General features: G+C 33.8%; 6 protein-coding genes across 6 annotated transcripts; 3 read left to right on the top strand and 3 right to left on the bottom strand.

Annotated features, from left to right (window-relative positions):
* Nucleotides 1-35: 35 nt before the first annotated feature.
* On the bottom strand, nucleotides 36-1235 carry F4817DRAFT_315388 (uncharacterized protein; the record flags this gene model as incomplete). Its single annotated transcript, XM_049300532.1, has 1 exon — nucleotides 36-1235. The coding sequence occupies one exon, from the start codon at nucleotides 1233-1235 to the stop codon at nucleotides 36-38; it is 1200 nt and encodes a 399-aa protein (XP_049159582.1).
* A 1337-nt stretch (nucleotides 1236-2572) lies between these two features.
* F4817DRAFT_94127 (uncharacterized protein) lies at nucleotides 2573-4537 on the top strand. The gene is made up of 2 exons (XM_049308070.1): nucleotides 2573-2608; nucleotides 2696-4537. The coding sequence occupies exon 2, from the start codon at nucleotides 2796-2798 to the stop codon at nucleotides 4455-4457; it is 1662 nt and encodes a 553-aa protein (XP_049159581.1). The 5' UTR covers nucleotides 2573-2608; nucleotides 2696-2795; the 3' UTR covers nucleotides 4458-4537.
* A 5452-nt stretch (nucleotides 4538-9989) lies between these two features.
* Nucleotides 9990-11881, top strand: F4817DRAFT_336096 (uncharacterized protein). The gene is made up of 3 exons (XM_049303102.1): nucleotides 9990-10742; nucleotides 10829-11384; nucleotides 11447-11881. Exons 1-3 carry the CDS (start codon nucleotides 10459-10461, stop codon nucleotides 11762-11764), a joined length of 1158 nt encoding a protein of 385 aa, XP_049159580.1. The 5' UTR covers nucleotides 9990-10458; the 3' UTR covers nucleotides 11765-11881.
* Nucleotides 11882-11915: 34 nt separating this feature from the next.
* Nucleotides 11916-12590, bottom strand: F4817DRAFT_315385 (uncharacterized protein; the record flags this gene model as incomplete). Its single annotated transcript, XM_049300531.1, has 2 exons — nucleotides 11916-12299; nucleotides 12360-12590. The coding sequence occupies 2 exons, from the start codon at nucleotides 12588-12590 to the stop codon at nucleotides 11916-11918; spliced, it is 615 nt and encodes a 204-aa protein (XP_049159579.1).
* A 538-nt stretch (nucleotides 12591-13128) lies between these two features.
* F4817DRAFT_365044 (uncharacterized protein) lies at nucleotides 13129-14380 on the bottom strand (the record flags this gene model as incomplete). The annotated part of the gene is made up of 4 exons (XM_049306820.1): nucleotides 13129-13510; nucleotides 13576-14131; nucleotides 14266-14281; nucleotides 14332-14380. 4 exons carry the CDS (start codon nucleotides 14378-14380, stop codon nucleotides 13199-13201), a joined length of 933 nt encoding a protein of 310 aa, XP_049159578.1. The 3' UTR covers nucleotides 13129-13198.
* Nucleotides 14381-15297: 917 nt separating this feature from the next.
* Nucleotides 15298-16977, top strand: F4817DRAFT_315383 (uncharacterized protein; the record flags this gene model as incomplete). Its single annotated transcript, XM_049300530.1, has 2 exons — nucleotides 15298-16224; nucleotides 16309-16977. The coding sequence occupies 2 exons, from the start codon at nucleotides 15298-15300 to the stop codon at nucleotides 16975-16977; spliced, it is 1596 nt and encodes a 531-aa protein (XP_049159577.1).
* Between the last annotated feature and the right edge of the window lie 1488 nt (nucleotides 16978-18465).

Raw genomic sequence — 18465 nt, 5'->3', positions numbered from 1 at the left:
ATGTCTGCCGCGCCCAAGAAGATGCGAATGTCTTTCTAGAACAGTTCGAATCTCTCCTGAGCTGCAATCGAGTACTGAGAATCTGGCCAGACGTCCCCGGGCGGTTGCTGAACAAGAACCGTTTCGTGGTTGAGTTGGCCGCAAAGACGAGGACCGCGCTGTAGAGCTTGCCTAACCAAAGGACCCAACTCCTGCCTACATATCTCGTCTATGAACTTGCCAGTACCCCCAAAGATCGACCCGGTACTGTGATATGAAGGCTCTGTCACGATGGCTTCCGCAGAATAAGGGAGGGAATAGAATGTGCGCGTGCCAACTAAGAGCTCTTGCACATCTAGCCGGCTAGGAATCTTCTTGAATAGAACGACATGGCAAAACTTCTTAGAGGCGATGGGAAGTTCCGATATGTGAACCTGGTCGTATAGGGTACGGTTAGCGAACCAGGGAAAAAATGAAGGTGATTGAAACGGTGCCCTGGCGAAAAAGAGTGGATGGTCGAAGTAGAAGATGATTGGCCAAGTGTTGACCGAATCGTGGCTGACGATCGATACGTTGGTGAGGTCGCATTGCTTCCACAAGGGTGAATACCAAGAATTCACAATGTGACGGAGGTTCTGCCGGAGACTCGTTTCGACCAACTTGCCCAGGCATTTGCTGACCTTTAAGAACAATATGTTGTCGCTATACGGCAGCGGCCATCGTATTTGGCACTCTCCTATTGTGAGAGTATTCTTCTTCTTCGTGGAATTTGCATAATCCTCGAGCCAAAATACCGCATCGGAAAGATCTGAGGGATTCAGCCGGAGAGACCATTGTATATACCATGCTAGAGTCTGATATGCTGACGGCGGCACTTCAATAATATCTCCGATGGCATAGGGTCTAAGTCGAACTGTCTGCACGCGATTCGGGCTTGACAGGGGAAATGGTCCATGAGCAGAGGGAGAGGTGGCTGGCTTAACTAAGCGACGACTGATGTCCATTTGAACCGTCATGCCCCCAGCGGTCGGGCGTGAGATGCGCACGACTTCTGGCGCATTGCCTAAAGGCCATCGAAGCCGATTACAGAGAGGGAACCATTTACGCTCGTCTTCGAGAAGCACGCCGATCTCGATGATACAACCGAGCAAGGGTTCTGGAGTGTACAATATCGTATCAGAAGCGCCACATTTTCGCAATACATTTGTGATCACAGACAGGAGACTCTCGTGTACCATCTCAACGGTTGACGCCATATTAGAGTATATTAATGAGGTGAGGAATTGACAACTTGGAACGAATAATAAGATGCTCAAACCATAGGGCCTCAAGCCCGGCTTTGCCCCCGATGGGAATAACGAGATAGATATAGCCGGTATTGTCTATATTCGTCGACCGATGGCGTGTTCTGGGGAGAGAGTACTCATCTCATGTCGAGATTCGCGTCGAGATTCGCGTCTCGTGCTCACCGCAGGGGAAGTAACGACGACATAGCTACTCCATATTTGGAGAAGGAGCATGCCTTCTCCTTCCTCCATGGTAGCAGGAACATGGCTCGATGGGTAACGCTAATCCGGAATAGGAATGGGCAGTTCAGAGGGATACTAAAATGGAAGTAACTTACATAAGATATTACCTAGCCAAAGAGGGTAATTAATAGAGGGAGGTTGGCTAACCAAATGGCATAATCAAGATAGTTGAAGTTGTTGAAGTTGTCAAGGTTGATATTAATTAGCTAAAAGCGTAATTAAGGAGGAGAATAGTTGTAGACATGGATTAGCTAAAAGCTGGCTAGAAGCGTAATCAAGAAGGTTAAGGGTATAAAGGTTAACATTGACTGGCCAAAAGATGCTTAATATATTGTAGCTTAAGTGCAAGCAAGTACATACAGGTCACTAGGATCTTCAATGTTAGCATGGACAAAAACTTCCTATTTTGAAAAAAAGTCCCTCGGACAATCTTTTTACATCTTTTTCCCCAGATTCTTGCACCCCCACACACATTCCACACATTCCTATTTCTCAACCCCAGTAGGTACATTTCTTATTTAAATTTGATTGGCAAAGCTTGTCGTACTACTCTTAAAGTGGCATATCTCAGATCTTTTCGAAGTTTTGATCGAGGACATAGCTTGGTACGGTAGGCGCGTTTTAGAAAATCACCCAAATATTTAATCATTGCTACATTTATTACTTCTCGGGCTCCTTTTGTAAAAAGGCGACTCTTTGCACTTTTTTTTGTGAAAAATATGCTAATCTAAATTTTCTAGAGAACCCAAAAGCATTCAGGCAGTACCTGCCGTCTCAATAAGTCATCACTAAAGGCTATACGGTAGCGCGTTAGCCACCATCAACGTCGAGTCACATCCGCGGTTTACAAATAACTACTTAACATATAAGGTATTACACTTTCCTCCCACCTAACCCGGCTCGTATTCCATCATATATGGTTTAATTATTAAACATTTTCATTGTGTCGCACACGTCATACTATTCTTTTCAACCTAACATCACATTTTTAGGAAGTAGTCAAGGTATTCCTCACAACAGTGCTTAGCAACAACCGTCGCCTAGTAAATATCAGCAACTACTCGAGGCTTTGGTAAATGTTCTCCCAAAAGTTCTATTTCGTAAGTTTAATATCACTTCATAGCATCAAGTACCCCCCAGTGTTAAGTTCGATCAATATGCTAACCTTCGAATTTATTATGTTACAGTGTTAAAAGATCCCTGCCCGTGGGGCTTTTACAATCCGTCATATTCTCCTTCGGCTTATGCCACTCCGTCAATTCGGTTCATCTTATCTCTTTAGCAAAGATGGAAAAAGGATCAAAGAAGTCGATCCAAAAAAGGCGGTCGGCTATCGACTTAAATTTGATTCCAGACGCAAAATTCGACTATGGAGGCGACATGGAAATGACGAACCTTGAATATGAAGAGAATCAGGAGAATGGACCGACCGATGACGAGATACGAGAAGAGGTTGCAAGATACCCTCCCAAAAAAATCGTCAGGAATACAAGCAATACCAGATATTACAGAAGGACCAAGTTTGGTGTCAGGTCATTGAAATTGATTGAAGACAAAAACGATACATTCGAGTATTGGTATGCTGTTCTCACCGCGTGCAAGCCGAGAAGGCCCGAGTGCCTAAAGGAAACGGTCCGCTATCTCGTGAAAAAAGTGAAACCCGACCAGCAACCCTCGGTGACCATGCTCTACAGCGAAGTGAGAACTACTCTCTTGAAAATACACGAATATCGCGAAAGTTCCAACTTTGAGTTTGATGCCAGCACCTGGCCGAACATCACTCTCCCAAAATTCAGTCAGCTAGAAGCTCTTCGTATATACGGGGATGGGATACTCGGATTTGGGACTTTGCCAAATCAAATCCAGCATCTTCTCAAATGCACCGGGCTTGTTTGGTTAGTCCTAGACATCGCATCTCGAAACCTTCCGCCTTTTTGGGAGGATTATGAAGAGGCTTTGATGAAGCACCTGATAGGCGCCAGTGAGCTTTCGGGTACAAAAGTGGTGGGCGAAAAAATTTCGGCCGGATTTGAAATGCTGGTTAAGGCTATCAACACCCAAACGACATCACAAGAAAAGGCTATTAAGCAAGTTTCGGTTGGCTTTACGACGTTGGCCGATGCTATTAACACCCAAACAAAAGCGATAAAAACCCAAACGGAAGTAATGGAACGTTTTCTTTCCCGGTCGGACCTTGCTAGATCCGGTCGCATGATTCAGACATCATCAGATGCAAAGCGTGACGATAATGATGACGAGCTGAATGATGCTGAGGTACAAATAGAAGACACTGGGTGTGAACGAGATGGGGCTAATGATCCGAGTGGGAGGCCGATAAATGGTACAAATGATGATGATGGTGGCTGGGAAACTAATAATGGCAGTGATAACGATGAAGATGATGCCACAAGAACCCAGGATCAATTAACTTCTAAAAGAACGCATTCTGCTACATCAACTGGAAGAATCGTTAGAGGGAATGATGATGAGGTTGATGTTGATGATGAAGATGAAGATGATGCCATAGGAACCCAGGATCGATCAGGTTCTAAAAGAAAGCATTCTGCTACATCAACTGGAAGAATCGTTAGAGGGAATGATGATGATGATGATGTTGATGATGATGATGATGTTGATGATGAAGATGAAGATGATGCCATAGGAACCCAGGATCGATCAGGTTCTAAAAGAACGCATTCTACTACATCAACTGGAAGGATCGTTAGAGGGAATGATGATGATGATGTTGATGATGCCATAAAAACCCAGGGTCGATCAGGTTTTAAAAGAACGCATTCTACTACATCAACTGGAAGAATCGTTAGAGGGAATGATGATGATGATGTTGATGATGCCATAAAAACCCAGGGTCGATCAGGTTCTAAAAGAACGCATTCTGCTGTATCAGATGGAAGAAACATCAAAGGAGGAAAGAAGAAAAAGTCCTAGTAAGGAGGAAAAGGTAAAACCATAGCTTTAAGCAAGGTTTAGTGATATTCAACGATTGAATTTAATTCCATAATTTGAAAGCATTGAAAAGCACCGTTAGAAAAACCTTTAAAAACTTAGATCTACAAATTTATATCTGGAAAATTAGATCTAAAAACTTGGATCTAAAAACTTAGATCTAGAAATTTAGATTTAGAAATTTAAATCTAAAAACATAGATTTAAAAACTTACATTTGGAAATTTAGATTTAAAAATTTAAATCTAGAAACTTAGATTTAAAAACTTGGATTTAGAAACTTGGATCTAAAAATTTGGATCTAAAAACTTAGATTTAAAAATTTAAATCTGGAAATTTGGATTTGGAAACTTAGATTTAAAAACTTGGATTTAAAAACTTGGATCTAAAAACTTAGATCTAAAAACTTGGATCTGGAAACTTAAATCTAAAAACTTGGATCTAAAAACTTGGATCTGGAAATTTGGATCTGGAAACTTAAATCTAAAAACTTAAATCTAGAAACTTGGATCTGGAAATTTGGATCTGGAAACTTAAATCTAAAAACTTGGATTTAAAAACTTGGATTTAGAAAAACTTGGATCTAGAAACTTAGATCTGGAAACTTGGATCTGGAAATTTGGATCTGGAAACTTGGATTTAAAAACTTGGATTTATATAAAAACTTGGATTTAAAAACTTAGATTTGGAAATTTAGATCTAGAAACTTAAATCTAAAAACTTAAATCTAAAAATTTAAATTTAAAAATTTGGATTTAGAAATTTAGATTTAAAAATTTAAATTTAAAAATTTACATCTGGAAATTTAAATCTGGAAATTTAAATTTAAAAATTTAAATTTAAAAATTTACATTTAAAAATTTAAATTTTTATTTAAATATATATATAAAATTAAAACTTTTTTTTATTTTTTTTTAAAAAAATTTACGTTTAAAACTGTAAAAACTTTTAAAATTTATTTTATTAAAAATTATATTTAATTTTTAATTTAAAATAATTTAAATAATTTTTATAAAATTAAAATTATTTAATATTAAAAATAAAAATATTAATAAAATAAAAATATTATAACGTAATAAATTTATAAATATATAAAATAATAATAAATTTAAGTTTAAAAAATATTATTAAATATTTAATTTATTAATTTAATTAATAATATAAAAGATTATTTTTTAAAAAATATTTAAAATAAATTTAAATTTTTAAATGATATATATTAAATAATTACGTATTAAAATATATTTTAATACATTTTATAAATATTTACATTAAAATATTATTTATTATTAATTTTAATGGTAAATAATCTTTTTTAAATTTATAATAATTTAATATATTATAATAAAATTTAAAACAACTTTAATTAAAATAATTTAAAATTAATAATATTTTTATTTTTATTTTTATTTTTTTAAAAATATTACGTTTAAACCACTTTAATTACGTAAAAAATACATTTTAAAATACATTAATAATTATATAAATTATTAATAAATTAATAAAATTTAATATTTATAATTTTAATTAACCGTATTTTACATCGTTTTTATATAATTTAAACATTTTTATTAAATACATTTTATTTAACTTTTATATTTTAAAATTAATTAATTAAATACGTTATATTTTACTTTTACATTAATAATATATTTTAATTAAATATATTTATTTTACGTTTTTACTTTTTAATTTTATAATTATATATTTATATAATTAATTAAAATCATTTATAAATAATTAATTTAAAATATAATAAATAAATCATTAAAAAATTTAAAAAATCATAAATATAATATAAAAAAAAAAATAATAAAAAATAATAATATTTAAATATAAAAATAAAATTAATAATATATAAATTAAATAATTAAAACAAAATAATAAAAAATAAAATAATAATAGTTAAAAAATTAAAAAATTAAAAAAAAGTTTTTTTTTTATAAAATAACCGTTTATTAAATTTAAAAGTTTAAAAGGTTTTTTTTAAAAAAATTTAATTAATAGTTTTTCGTTTTTTTTTTAATATTTTTTATTTTTTATATTAAAATTTTAAAATAAATTAAAAGTTTTTAATTATTTGTTAATAAAACTTTAAAATTAAATTAATTTTAATAATATTAATAAAAATATTAATTTAATATTTATTTTCATAATTTAATTAAAATAATAAATTATTTTAAAATATATATATATATTATTTTTAAACATTATTTTATAATTAAAATATTTAAATATTTATTAATAAAATCTTTTTAAAATTAAAATAATAAATTTTAATAATAATTAATAAATAATTAAAATATTATTTTTAAATTTTTTTTAATAAATTTAATAAAATAATAAATTTATAATAATATTAAAATGTTATATATAATTTATTAAATATATAAATTAAATTATTTAAATTAAAATTTTTATTAAATTATTTTTTTATTATTATATAAATTACGTATTTTATTATTTATAAAATAATTTCGTTTATATTAAAATATTATTACGTAAAGATAGTCACGTGGTGACATGTGACTAATCTTTGCATAAAAGGCAATTTTTTTTAAATAACATTTATATACACAATTTATTATTAAATCAATAATAATTATCGTAATAATTTTATTTTATATTTATGTTTCGTTTTTTTTTTAATATATATTATTATTTATACTTTGTTATATTAATATTAATTAATAGTTAAAAAATAAAAATGTTATAAATTAATAAAATATTAATTGAAAATGTAATTTATTTAAATAATTACCGTTATTATTATAATATTTTAAATTTTTTAATAAAAAAAGATAAACTTTTTACAATTTACACGTTTTTATAACGTTATAAATACAATAAAACCTTATATTAACTTAACGTTTTTAAAACGTAAAAATACGTTAATAAAATAACGTTTATTACATACGAAAAATTTATTATAACTTACACGTATTTATATGTTATAAATATAATATATTTTTTATTTAATAATAATATATTTACGTTTTATTACGTATAATTATTTTTATTTATTTAAATAAACCAACAATTTTTACAATTATTATAACTTTTAATAATTTTAATAATTTTTATAATAAAAAAGATAAAAACATAAAATAACTTTATTAATCCGGTTTTTTTAAACTAAAATTATAACCTATTAAATAAACCATAAAATTAAAGCTTTTTAAATATATACGTTATTAAAAGTTTTAATATATATAAAAATATAAGTTTTATTAAAAATTTAAATTTAAATAAAAACATTTATATATATAATAAAAAATTATAAAATTAATTTAAATATGATTTTAACGGTTAAATAATTAAGTATTTTACTTTATTAATAAAATTATTTTATTAACTTATAATTTAATATTTATATAACCATAAGTTATATTTTAAAAATTATATTTATATTAACATTTTAATTAAAATTTTAAATAATTTAAAATAACTTCGCTTTTTTAATAAAATAACTTTTAAAAAAACCTTAAAATTATTAAACACGTTTATTTTATAAAACAATTTATATTTAAAAAAAATATTTAATTTATAACAATTATATAAAATTAATTTTACTTTAATTAAAATAACCTCGTTTTTAATTAAACGATTTAATTAAAATAACTTTATTTTTAATTAAATAAAACTTTTATTTTATCCTTTTTAATTAACTTTAACTAGCTTTAATTAATTTAATAAAAAATCTTACATATAAAAAATTTTATTAAATAAAAAACCATATTAAATAAAAAAATTTAATAAAATTTAATCAAATAAAAAGTTTAATATAAAATTAAATTAAACAAAAAAATTTAACAAAATTTAATTAAATAAAAGATTTAATTATATATTTAATTATTTTAACTTAACTTATTTAAACCAATTTAAACCTATTATATATTATTATAAAACTTATTAACAATTATATTATAATATAAAAAAAATAAATTAAAAATAAAAAAAAATAAAAAATTGTTAATATTAAATTAATTAAATTATATATAATTACGTCATATAAAAAAAAAAGAAAAAAAAAGTTACTAATATTAAAATATTATTACGTAAAAATAATCACGTGGTAACATGTAATTAATCCCCGTATAAAAGGCAATTTTTTTTAAATAACACCTACACACATAATTTATCATTAAATTAATAACAATCATCGTAATAACTTTATTTTATATTTATATTTTATTTTCTTTTTAATATACACCACCACCCATACTTTATTATACCAACAGTTTATAATTTATAATTATTATTTTAATTTTTTTTACCATAATTATTATTAATTTAATTAACAAATAAATTATAATATAAAATATATTTTAAATATTTAAATTAACATATAACCACATTTTATATTATTTAAAATATATATAAAATTATATATATTAATTAATAAAATTATATTATAAATTATTAAAAATAATATATTAAAAGTTTTAAAATAAAAATAAAATATAAATAAATAAAAAATAAATAAATAATTTGTAAATTTATAATTTAAAATAATATATAATAATTATTTTAAACGTAAATTAAAATTTATAATTATTAATTAAATAATATAAATTAAAAAATAATTTAAAAAAAATAATTATTTATTATATATATAACTTTTTATATAAAATAAAAAAGTTTATATTAAAATTAACCATTTTAATAATTAATTAAAAACTTTATTAATATAACATTAAAATATAATATTTTAACTTTAATAAAAAAATAAAATAAAAAAAGTTATATATATATTATAACTTTTATAAAATATATATTAAATACAGTGTTTTGTTTTTTATTAAATTATAATATTATTACGTGGTTTTTTTAAAATTATAATAAATTTTACGTAATTTATTATAAAAGTTTAATTAAAAGTTTATTACGAAAATTTATTTAAAAAAATAACTTTAAAATTAAAACTTAAAATATTAATATTATTTATTTTAAAAATATATTTTTATAAAATAAATATAAAATAAATATTATTATTAATAATTATATTTAATTTTAAAAATTTTAATATATATAATTATATATATTATTATTAATTAAAATATAATAATAAAATTTATAATATAAAATAAATTATTAATTTTAATATAAATAAAAAAAATATATTTATTATATAATTAATTTATAATAATTATTAATTATAATAAAAAATAAAAAATAAATTAAAATATATTAATATATATAATTATTAATTATAATAAAAAATTAAAAAAAAATTATTAAAATTAATAAATATTATAAAACAATTAAAAATTATAAAATTATAAAAATTAAATAAAAATATATTAAATTAATTAATTTTATTAAATTATTAATAATTATATTAATATTATTTTAATTATTATTTAATTATTTTAATTATTATTTAATTATATATATTAATTATTTAACATTAATTTATTAACATTTTAATTTTAACATAATAATACATTTTAAGTATATATGTTTATACTACCATAATATGTATTTTTACATTTATTCCTCCATTTTTAAACTTTCCATCACGAGTTTAACTGCAAAATTTGATCGAATTGATGATATTTGCGTTAAACTCGTTTTAAACGCGGTCGGCTCCCAGAATCCTGCTGCCTTAAGTAGTTTGATTGAACATGTGCTTACAAAAATTGATTACCCTTCCCGGGAAGCCACAACCTGGCAACTTTTAAACTGTCAAAGCCTTTGAACCCAACGGCAGGTGGTTACGTGACTATCACCGATTAGGCTTCTCATTTTCACATACCCTCATTGCCACCATCGTAACACAGTTTCATCACAAACACAACAAGAAGCTGGATAGTTACTGCAACTCGCGTATATTGGTTGCCTCCGCACGCCTGTGATTAAAGACTCAGACGCTTGTTTCTCCTACTCCGTCTTTCCAGTTACTAGACCCTTCACTTTTGACAAGTTCGTCGCTGTTGACTCGGAAACTAGACTTATTCGGAACTCGGACGGAAAAAAGCAAGATGGTCTCGGGGCCTTCAAAGGGATGTTCCGTGTGGGAGTCCGCCGCTATGCCTCAGGAGATTCACGACCAAATTTCACAGTTAGTAGGTAGGAGTGGTCGTAGCGCGATGATGCAGGCATCATCATACTTCAACCATGCCTTTGCCGGGGTTCATTTCGAGGAAATGCGTTTCACACACACCCAACGCGGTCTATCGAGTCTTCTCCGGATGTTCGTATTTAAATGCGAGAACTCCCCATCCACGTCTGGTACAGACAATGTTGCGTTCAACAAATATATCAAGTGAGTATCTTATCCCTTCTCCCATTGGTAAAGTATTTTGAGTTTTAGGGAACCTGGACGCATCTATTAGTCTAATCATCTTCTAGGGCCGCAAATATTGAATGCCTAGAACCTCCCCCGGAGCCTATGGGCGTTGGAAGGTGGGAACATGCTCCCGACTTTCCAAGAGTCGGATGGGAGCCCGATGACAACCTACCTGGACGCATCATAAAAGCGGTTAGTCTAATCTCTAAGCTCAGATACTTAGAACTACTACTACATCACTTCACTACGGATCAACACAGTAGTGTTAATGATCTCATTTCCATCATGGAAAGATGGGGATCTATCCGACAACTACGAGTAAAGAGCCGGTTTCCAGGATGCGTAAAGGGAATAATTCAGCAGCTTGTTCCCAATTTAAACGGGCTACACTTGCACGTCGGTACTAGAAGCGATCTATACGTTACCGCAGCAGCACATCATTCTGGACTAGAGCGACTTCATCTCACTCTTACCCACCAGGACTTCCTAACAGGCGAGCAGGCCCAAGGCATGCCTGTCAATGCTACAAACCGCATCCGCCGGGATTTCAAATCCTTGAAGTGGCTCACACTAGAGTTTGATGTGGAACGTGTATGCTGGCGTGATCTTACGGAATTCGTAAGTCTCTTTCGGCTCTGGTTTCATGAGACGAATCTTGTAAACTAATTACGCTCCCGCAGGAAAATCAACGGGACAATTTCGTAAACGCCCTAAAGAAGTTGCATTGTCTAGATCGTCTAGCCTTCACAATACGCAGATGCCACCTACAAATCAACCAAGTCGTTTCAGACGAACAGAGCATGTCAACGTTTTATCACCGTTTGATCCAGTTCATGAGCGAACAACTACCCAGAATTCGTTCCATCGCGATTCGTGCCGATTATCCGAAGTACTATCTAGGAATGAAGGATGAGCCAGGCATAACGATGACTATTTCTGATATGGATGCAAGTGTACTACGTCGTGCTTCGTGGCCCTCAGGTGTGCGAGACGATTAGGCCAGTAATATTAATGTATTTTAATTTTCCGTCATCGATGAGGCCTTAACCGCACTATCAAGTGCCTCCCTTTCTATTAGATTGCTAGTATAGCTTCCATCGACGCGAATGCAAATGTTAGTTTTTCATTCGGCTACATCTTAAGTAGCCCTTAATCTTCTACAACTTGATTCATATCAAGATCCATATCCTCGTCGTCGTCCCAAGGCACTTGGGCGTCTTCGTCCTCGTCTGAAACTGAAGAAATTTCAACGGTATTAGGATCCCAATCCATCTCTACATAGTTATCATCATCATCATCATCTGATCCATCCTTGACAATCCAAGGATCTTGGCTTTCTTCTTTATTAGAGACCTCTTCGTCAGCGTCCCCTTCAGAGTCTTCCACATCCTCATCTTCATGGCCTTCATCATCTTCCCCCTTGTCATCATTTCCAATATCATCATCATCATCGTACTGGTCCAGCATATCTTGGTCCTCATCCATCTCGTCTGACGAGTCTTCGGTGTATCTTGGACGTTTGCGCGGTATAGTCTATTCGTAGAGGTAAGCAACATGTTAAATATTTCTAGAAGCACGAAACTTAATACGCACCGATTTTCGTTTGCCGCGACTGGGATACTTGCTATTGGTGGAAGGGTCGTCACTATCTGGTACAGGCCAACGAGCTGGGCGCACCCAGTTTCTAAATCTCTCGTCTTTTTGCTGCTCTAAGATCCGTGATTTTTGACGTAATTTAGTCTCTGCGATTTTTCGTAACTGGTCCTCGGTGACATGATACTTCTTCAAACGCTCCCGGATTAGCTGGGGACTTAAGGTTGGCATGGTCTTGAAGCGTCGGTCCGCGTTGAGAAGGCTACACCGATATAATTGTAAATTTCGCGAAACTCCTAGTGCAGAGAGACAAAAATGGAGGAAATTTTCGACATGGAATAACAATGGATGTCGAAGCTCATCGTGGTATTGTGCGCAATCGTTCGCTGGATTTCGTACGGATATTTTTAACATACAATAATTAAAATGATGATGACTGTACTTATCGCGTGGATGTTCCAACTTTGTACCTAAGGTATATTGGGCACCTTACCTACCTACATGTAAGTACCTATATTCAGTATCATGTGCAAACGTCTAAACCACGACCGGGGAAACAGTCAGTGCAAGGCTGCCATACTTTGCAAGACGCATCACCTATTATTTATACGATTCGCCGAAAACTGTGGATCAGATTTTATTGTCTTGAATACCTTCGTATTTCATATTTTAGGTTTTTTTGCTGGGAATATCAATAAGAAAAGGTTGGATCCAACAATTAAATTTTGCGATTTATCTCACCAGACGCAGCCTCAATACACCGCGGCCCTATAAGTTAATACTCAGGATATTTCAGACGATTTGAAAAGTAGCCCGGAACTACCTTCTACCATGTCTTGTTAATCATCTCTCACGCCAACGGGCCATTCGCAACGTCGCAAGTCCTTCGCATTCGCCTTGTTCACTTTAAATATACCCCCAACTTCATCTCTAATCCCCACGTAGTAGAAAGGCCAGTAGTGAGTAACAGCTACGCGACGGAGCGTCGGAAAAGCCAAACCAAGGCGCTGGACTATTTCCTGGCAATATTTCTTCGTAGCCTCCTCTTTTCCTATGAAGTCATCTTGAATAGTTGTCTTATGGATGATGCATAAACGCTGGAGATGTAGTAGACCGGCCAGGACTTCAATGAAATAATCGATATCGCCATCCTACAAGTTTAGAGTAAGCGGGTGGTTTAAAACCTAAGAAACCCCAAAGCCTTTGAAATACTTACGAAATTTGGTGGGAACCCTTGTTGTGGACCTTGTTGTACAGCATTAGCCTCGTAGAAGAGGTTGGACGACGAAATAGTCAACCACTCCAGCTGAGAGAACCTTTCCGATACGAGTTGAGTGGTGTCTGCCTGAGGATCACCCCAGTCTAATGTCAAGTGAAGTCTTTTTGGGCACTGCTTTGCCGCGGACTCAAAAATGCTATAAGACGGGCCGGCATCGAAATGGAATGCGTCAGGTTCGATGAGCATGTCGCGGACAATTAGTTTGCTAATGACGCCTGGCCCTATAAAGCGTAATCCCTTGACTGATGACCATTTTCTGGGTGAATTTTGGAGGAATTCTATCATCTTGTTCTTTTGGCGTGTTCCTAACTCTTCGGCATCTAAGTCTAAGTAGCGGAGCTGCGTCATATAGGAGATGGCCTTAACGATCGAACTGGCCATCCGAGGATGATCCTTAGTGTGCTCCTGCCTCGGAAAGTCAGCCGCATTTTGCCAGCTCCCTGTGATTCTTGTAGGTCCTGGAGGTTTGGGGATAATCTTAATGGTAAGCGCCCTGCCCAAAATGTTAGCTTCTTATATGAGATGTCTTCCGCGGTAATTAGCGATCAAATCATGCTACCTTATATAATGAAAAAAAACTGAGGATAGGACGCGGTAGTGACTGCGTCAGGCACATCTCTTTCTTACATTTTGAGACGAACGCCTGCAGCATATTAGACAAAGGTTGCTGTAAATGTGTGAATCGTAGCTCACGCCATATGGAGTCCGCAAATTCACTGTTAAAACGCTTCGATACTCTCATCATTGCTCATCTTTCTCGAAGACGCGAAAAACGTGCGATTTCATCGAAGATCTCCTGCGGTAGGTCCGCCAATCCGGACTTCGATTCCCTTTCCATGTTTAAAAGTTGATTGTGCATAAGAAATTTCCACTCCGAATACGTTGGGCTCAGGACATGTGATATAGCTAGAGGATAAGGAATGTGATTAGAGAGAAATGTTACGAGGGATATGGAAACTGTTGTACTGGGAAATAATTGTCGTATGAGAGTCATACTGAGGAAACAGGAAAGTACATTTCCAAGTCCCTAGATACAAGTAAGCACCCGCTTTAACTACTAAGATAGCAACACACACACCGTTGCCCTGTAAATATTGGCATTTCGAATGACAACATCTCTTCAAGCAGCCTACCTAGGTACATATCTCATATCTTGTTCTAGATACTTACCTTTACGTTATGAATATGGGATTGGTATAAACAAGCTCAACAGTTGCTCTAATCCTCCTAAGTCAGTCAAGTACTACAAGAGCCGGGAACGAGGTTTTTAAAAATCATCTCTGTTGTACGAACAGGTACGCATTACATCCGGTTGATTAATCAGATTGCCCATTTAATAAATGAGGTTGAATCCTGCCGGTTTACTTAGATTGATTCCATTATCATATTTCTCATACGACAGCATCAAATTCATCGTCTCTTTTCTAACGTTATTTCAGCAATATCCATACTACAACATCGCACTTTCATTCACAAAAACTCCTACGTACACGTCTATGGTCATCTATTTTATCCATTTTCCCAAACCTAAAGTTTCGATACGTGCTAGGTATTCGCATCTGTTATTAAACCCCGACCATAGGTAAAACCAACACCTTCTTGTGACGTATCATTATTAATTGCGTCCGAATTAACTATTCTCTAATTTCGCATTCAGAAATGTCCTCTACGAAAAGAGATTTCGCTTTTCACCCGACACTCTGGGCCTATGATGTCGGTCGCAACGGTCGAAGAATCCGTCTGGTTATTCGCATCCGCCGCACAAATGACAGCCAGCATTCCTTCCCAATACTTGACGATACCAACGAGGACGATAGTAGCACAGGAATTACTTGGTCGCCAAATGAGCTCAATATTCATGACCCGCCCGCAGACATCGACGAACTAGCCGTTGTTGTTGGTGAACTTCTCCCAGAAAAGGCTATAGGTAAACGTGTTGCGCGTATGCCCACGCCAAAACAACGCGCCGATTTCGACGAGGAAAAGCATCAAATAGTACCTACTTGTCAAAATACACAAATAATTGTTTGGAAATTCGAAGCTCAAGGGGATAACCTTACACTACTATGGGGCAAGAGCGGCAATACTCGCCGAACACGTCAGCTTCCTGAAAATGCCTACGATCGGATGGTCTTTTATAATGAGTGGACGGTGGCCCATTCCACCCAACAGGGAGATTGTCTGACCCAGTGGCGAGATATGATATACCGGTTCGCAAGAGGCTGGATAGTGGAGAATCGAGCGATGAACCAACAAATATCGCCAGCTAGAATTAAGCAGCCGCCAAAAGAGAAGACGAAGCCGAAACCGAAACCAAAATTGAACCCGAAATCGAATCCGACGGCAGAAGATGCGAGCCCCGATGCAATAGAAGAACATCTTCAAACTCTTCGGAACATAGCACTATATAAAGCAACCAAGAATCTGACATACCTGACTAGAAGTATGGAGGGGATCAATGTCATGCTTGGTAGAGCTCCCGAGAAACTGGAATCTTCAGACGACGAAAGGCTTTTAAGAAATCTCATCAATGGCCGGGAAGAGATCTACATAGAAGAAGCTCAAGATGCGGCACGCGCTTGCAAGGTATGTTCTCTCTCTATATTTTCCTTCGAGATGTCTATGCCTAGACCGAATGATTAAAGTTAGCTAACGAGGCGCAAATAATAGAGATTGTGGTTTGGGGGATATCAGGAGGTCCAACGTTACGACATTAAAGCAAGCCAGTTGTTCTTATTAGCATGTGGCCTCCGTAATCTCGATGTACCCGACTTAATCGAGGAACGCCTTTATCGAGCGTTCGTGATCGAATTCTGTCTCGAAGCGGACCGGCGAAATCTAGAAGTTCCCGCGGGCGACGGCTCAGAGCAGTTCGAGACCCGGAATGAAGAGGTAGCTGCAGCAATACAGCATGCACATCGTGCTGCGTTATTGGTTATGGGGAACTCACCTCCTCTAATGCCTAAATGTGATACGGAAACCCTTGCCAAACCAGCTGGTGAGCTTTTAGCTATGATGAAGATGGATGCATTTTATATGCAACATATCATCGACGCCATTGATAAACAACTTGAGGCCGATGATAGGGAATTTGGAGGACGGCTCGTTTCTGGAACGACTAAGCGAGAAACTAATTATGAGGCAATTCTCAAGCAGATATCCGAAGCCGGAGACATCAATGTAGCAAGGGAGGCCGCGGAAGATCTTACGCGTCTTATATGCGTAAGATTTCAGCGTCCAGTACTAGAGAATCGCGACCTCTTGAAGAGAAATCTTTGTCGGATCAAAGCAAACATCGCCGACCTGGAAAACGCGCGCGTGGACTTTTCTAGACGTTGAAATATTCGCATCACGCAGACCATCTAAAATAGGAAAAGAAGATCTGCCGGTGTTCTTTTCATCGGAGTTGGGATGAGAACGGGTGAGGCGCTGCGCTACCTGGAAAGGTATTGAGTTCCATAATTAGGTCCATAGATAGCATACTAGGTACTCTAGTTTTATTTACACTTGAGCAAGTATTCTAAACGTCTCGGTGCCACAGATGCGCCCGCTGTAACGTCTTCCTAGACGACCTGGTTTCCTATCCACGATGTAGTATTATTTCTGTTCCGGATAATCCCAAATAGCCTTCCTCAATTTGACCGTACCTAATCGACATCTCGGTTGTTCGGTTGGTTTAGGTAAATACATGTCTAAGCTAAAAGCCCGAATGTACAATTAAAACGTCTAAGTTAAGCCGCAACAATTTAAAACTAACAACCGAGTTGTTTCGACAGAGTTAGGTCATGCTTGACGATAGTGACTTGTCGACGGAGATCTTAACTGAACTACCATTGATAACTAAGACCTTATGGTACACATCTAGTTAAAAGAGAATGTACGGTTTTATACCAAATCACTATTATTAAGTTCATATTTTCGCCGTTTAAGCAAAGCCAAATTAGCGGGGATGTGTGGATAAGACTATAAGTGAAGTAGGCAGCATTGATCATGTTCTCGCCAGCATTGGTGTCTATCTAGAGCCACGTGAGTGGCTCCCTCGATCATGCTGTATGTCCTTTGTTCTAAATGTCTCGTTTATTTTCCCATGTTAGACGATACTCTAGCACTGTTTCCTCTGGAAAGTACTCTAGACGTCCCCGCGCCAAAGATGCGCACCCTGTATACTTAGGTAGTCTATTGTCAGAAAACACCTTTGATGTATGTCATACGTAGAGTGAATGTTAGAAGCAGCAGCTTCTCTTCTATATAGTAGCCGTATATTAACATAAATCTATTAACGCTTAACCTTCTATCCTTTTACGAGGGCGCTGCGCGCCCCTTATATCTATCTTATGTAAATCTATAACTACCTACCTACCTAATCCATACTAGTTCCACTTATACCCTGACATCTATAGTTACCAATAGACGTAAAAGTTATCATCATCTGTCACGAGGTGGAACGAAACAGTATGGAAACAACTTCGTTGTTCCGCAAGGAACTCTAAACTACCTATGAAGATCTATCGTCTATACATACTGAACAGTTCCTTTGTTCTAGATGTCTCATCTAGAATCCTGACATCATCATCGTTTAGATGTATCATCTAGAACCCTGAAATCTTCCTCTTTCTCCTTTTCCTTCTACATGTGACGCTGAAACTAGAAGTTGGAAAATGGAAGATACCCAAGGGGAGTTTGCTAAGCACACGTGGAAGTACTAAAAAGCCTCAAGGGAATTTTTAAACAATACAGCATCCTTTGCACCTACCTAGCACCTCATTAACTACGTGAACCAGTTGAACTACCCAGTAACTCATGAGTACTACTTGTGGCCGTCTGGGG

This window comes from Daldinia loculata (assembly GCF_022478755.1).
Source record: "Daldinia loculata strain CBS 113971 unplaced genomic scaffold F4817scaffold_21, whole genome shotgun sequence".
Taxonomy (NCBI): Eukaryota; Fungi; Ascomycota; class Sordariomycetes; order Xylariales; family Hypoxylaceae; genus Daldinia; species Daldinia loculata.
The sequence above is the reverse complement of the archived record's forward strand: the minus strand, read 5'-3'. Positions and strand labels throughout refer to the sequence as shown.

What these genes read in the sequence shown, in the direction of transcription:
- F4817DRAFT_94127 (XM_049308070.1), top strand. Translation starts at nt 2,796, where the DNA reads ATGGAAAAAGGATCAAAGAAGTCGATCCAAAAAAGGCGGTCGGCTATC.
- F4817DRAFT_336096 (XM_049303102.1), top strand. Translation starts at nt 10,459, where the DNA reads ATGGTCTCGGGGCCTTCAAAGGGATGTTCCGTGTGGGAGTCCGCCGCT. An exon ending in GCGTTCAACAAATATATCAA is followed by an intron (nt 10,743 to 10,828) that starts GTGAGTATCTTA and finishes ATCATCTTCTAG; the next exon opens with GGCCGCAAATATTGAATGCC. An exon ending in GGCGTGATCTTACGGAATTC is followed by an intron (nt 11,385 to 11,446) that starts GTAAGTCTCTTT and finishes ACGCTCCCGCAG; the next exon opens with GAAAATCAACGGGACAATTT.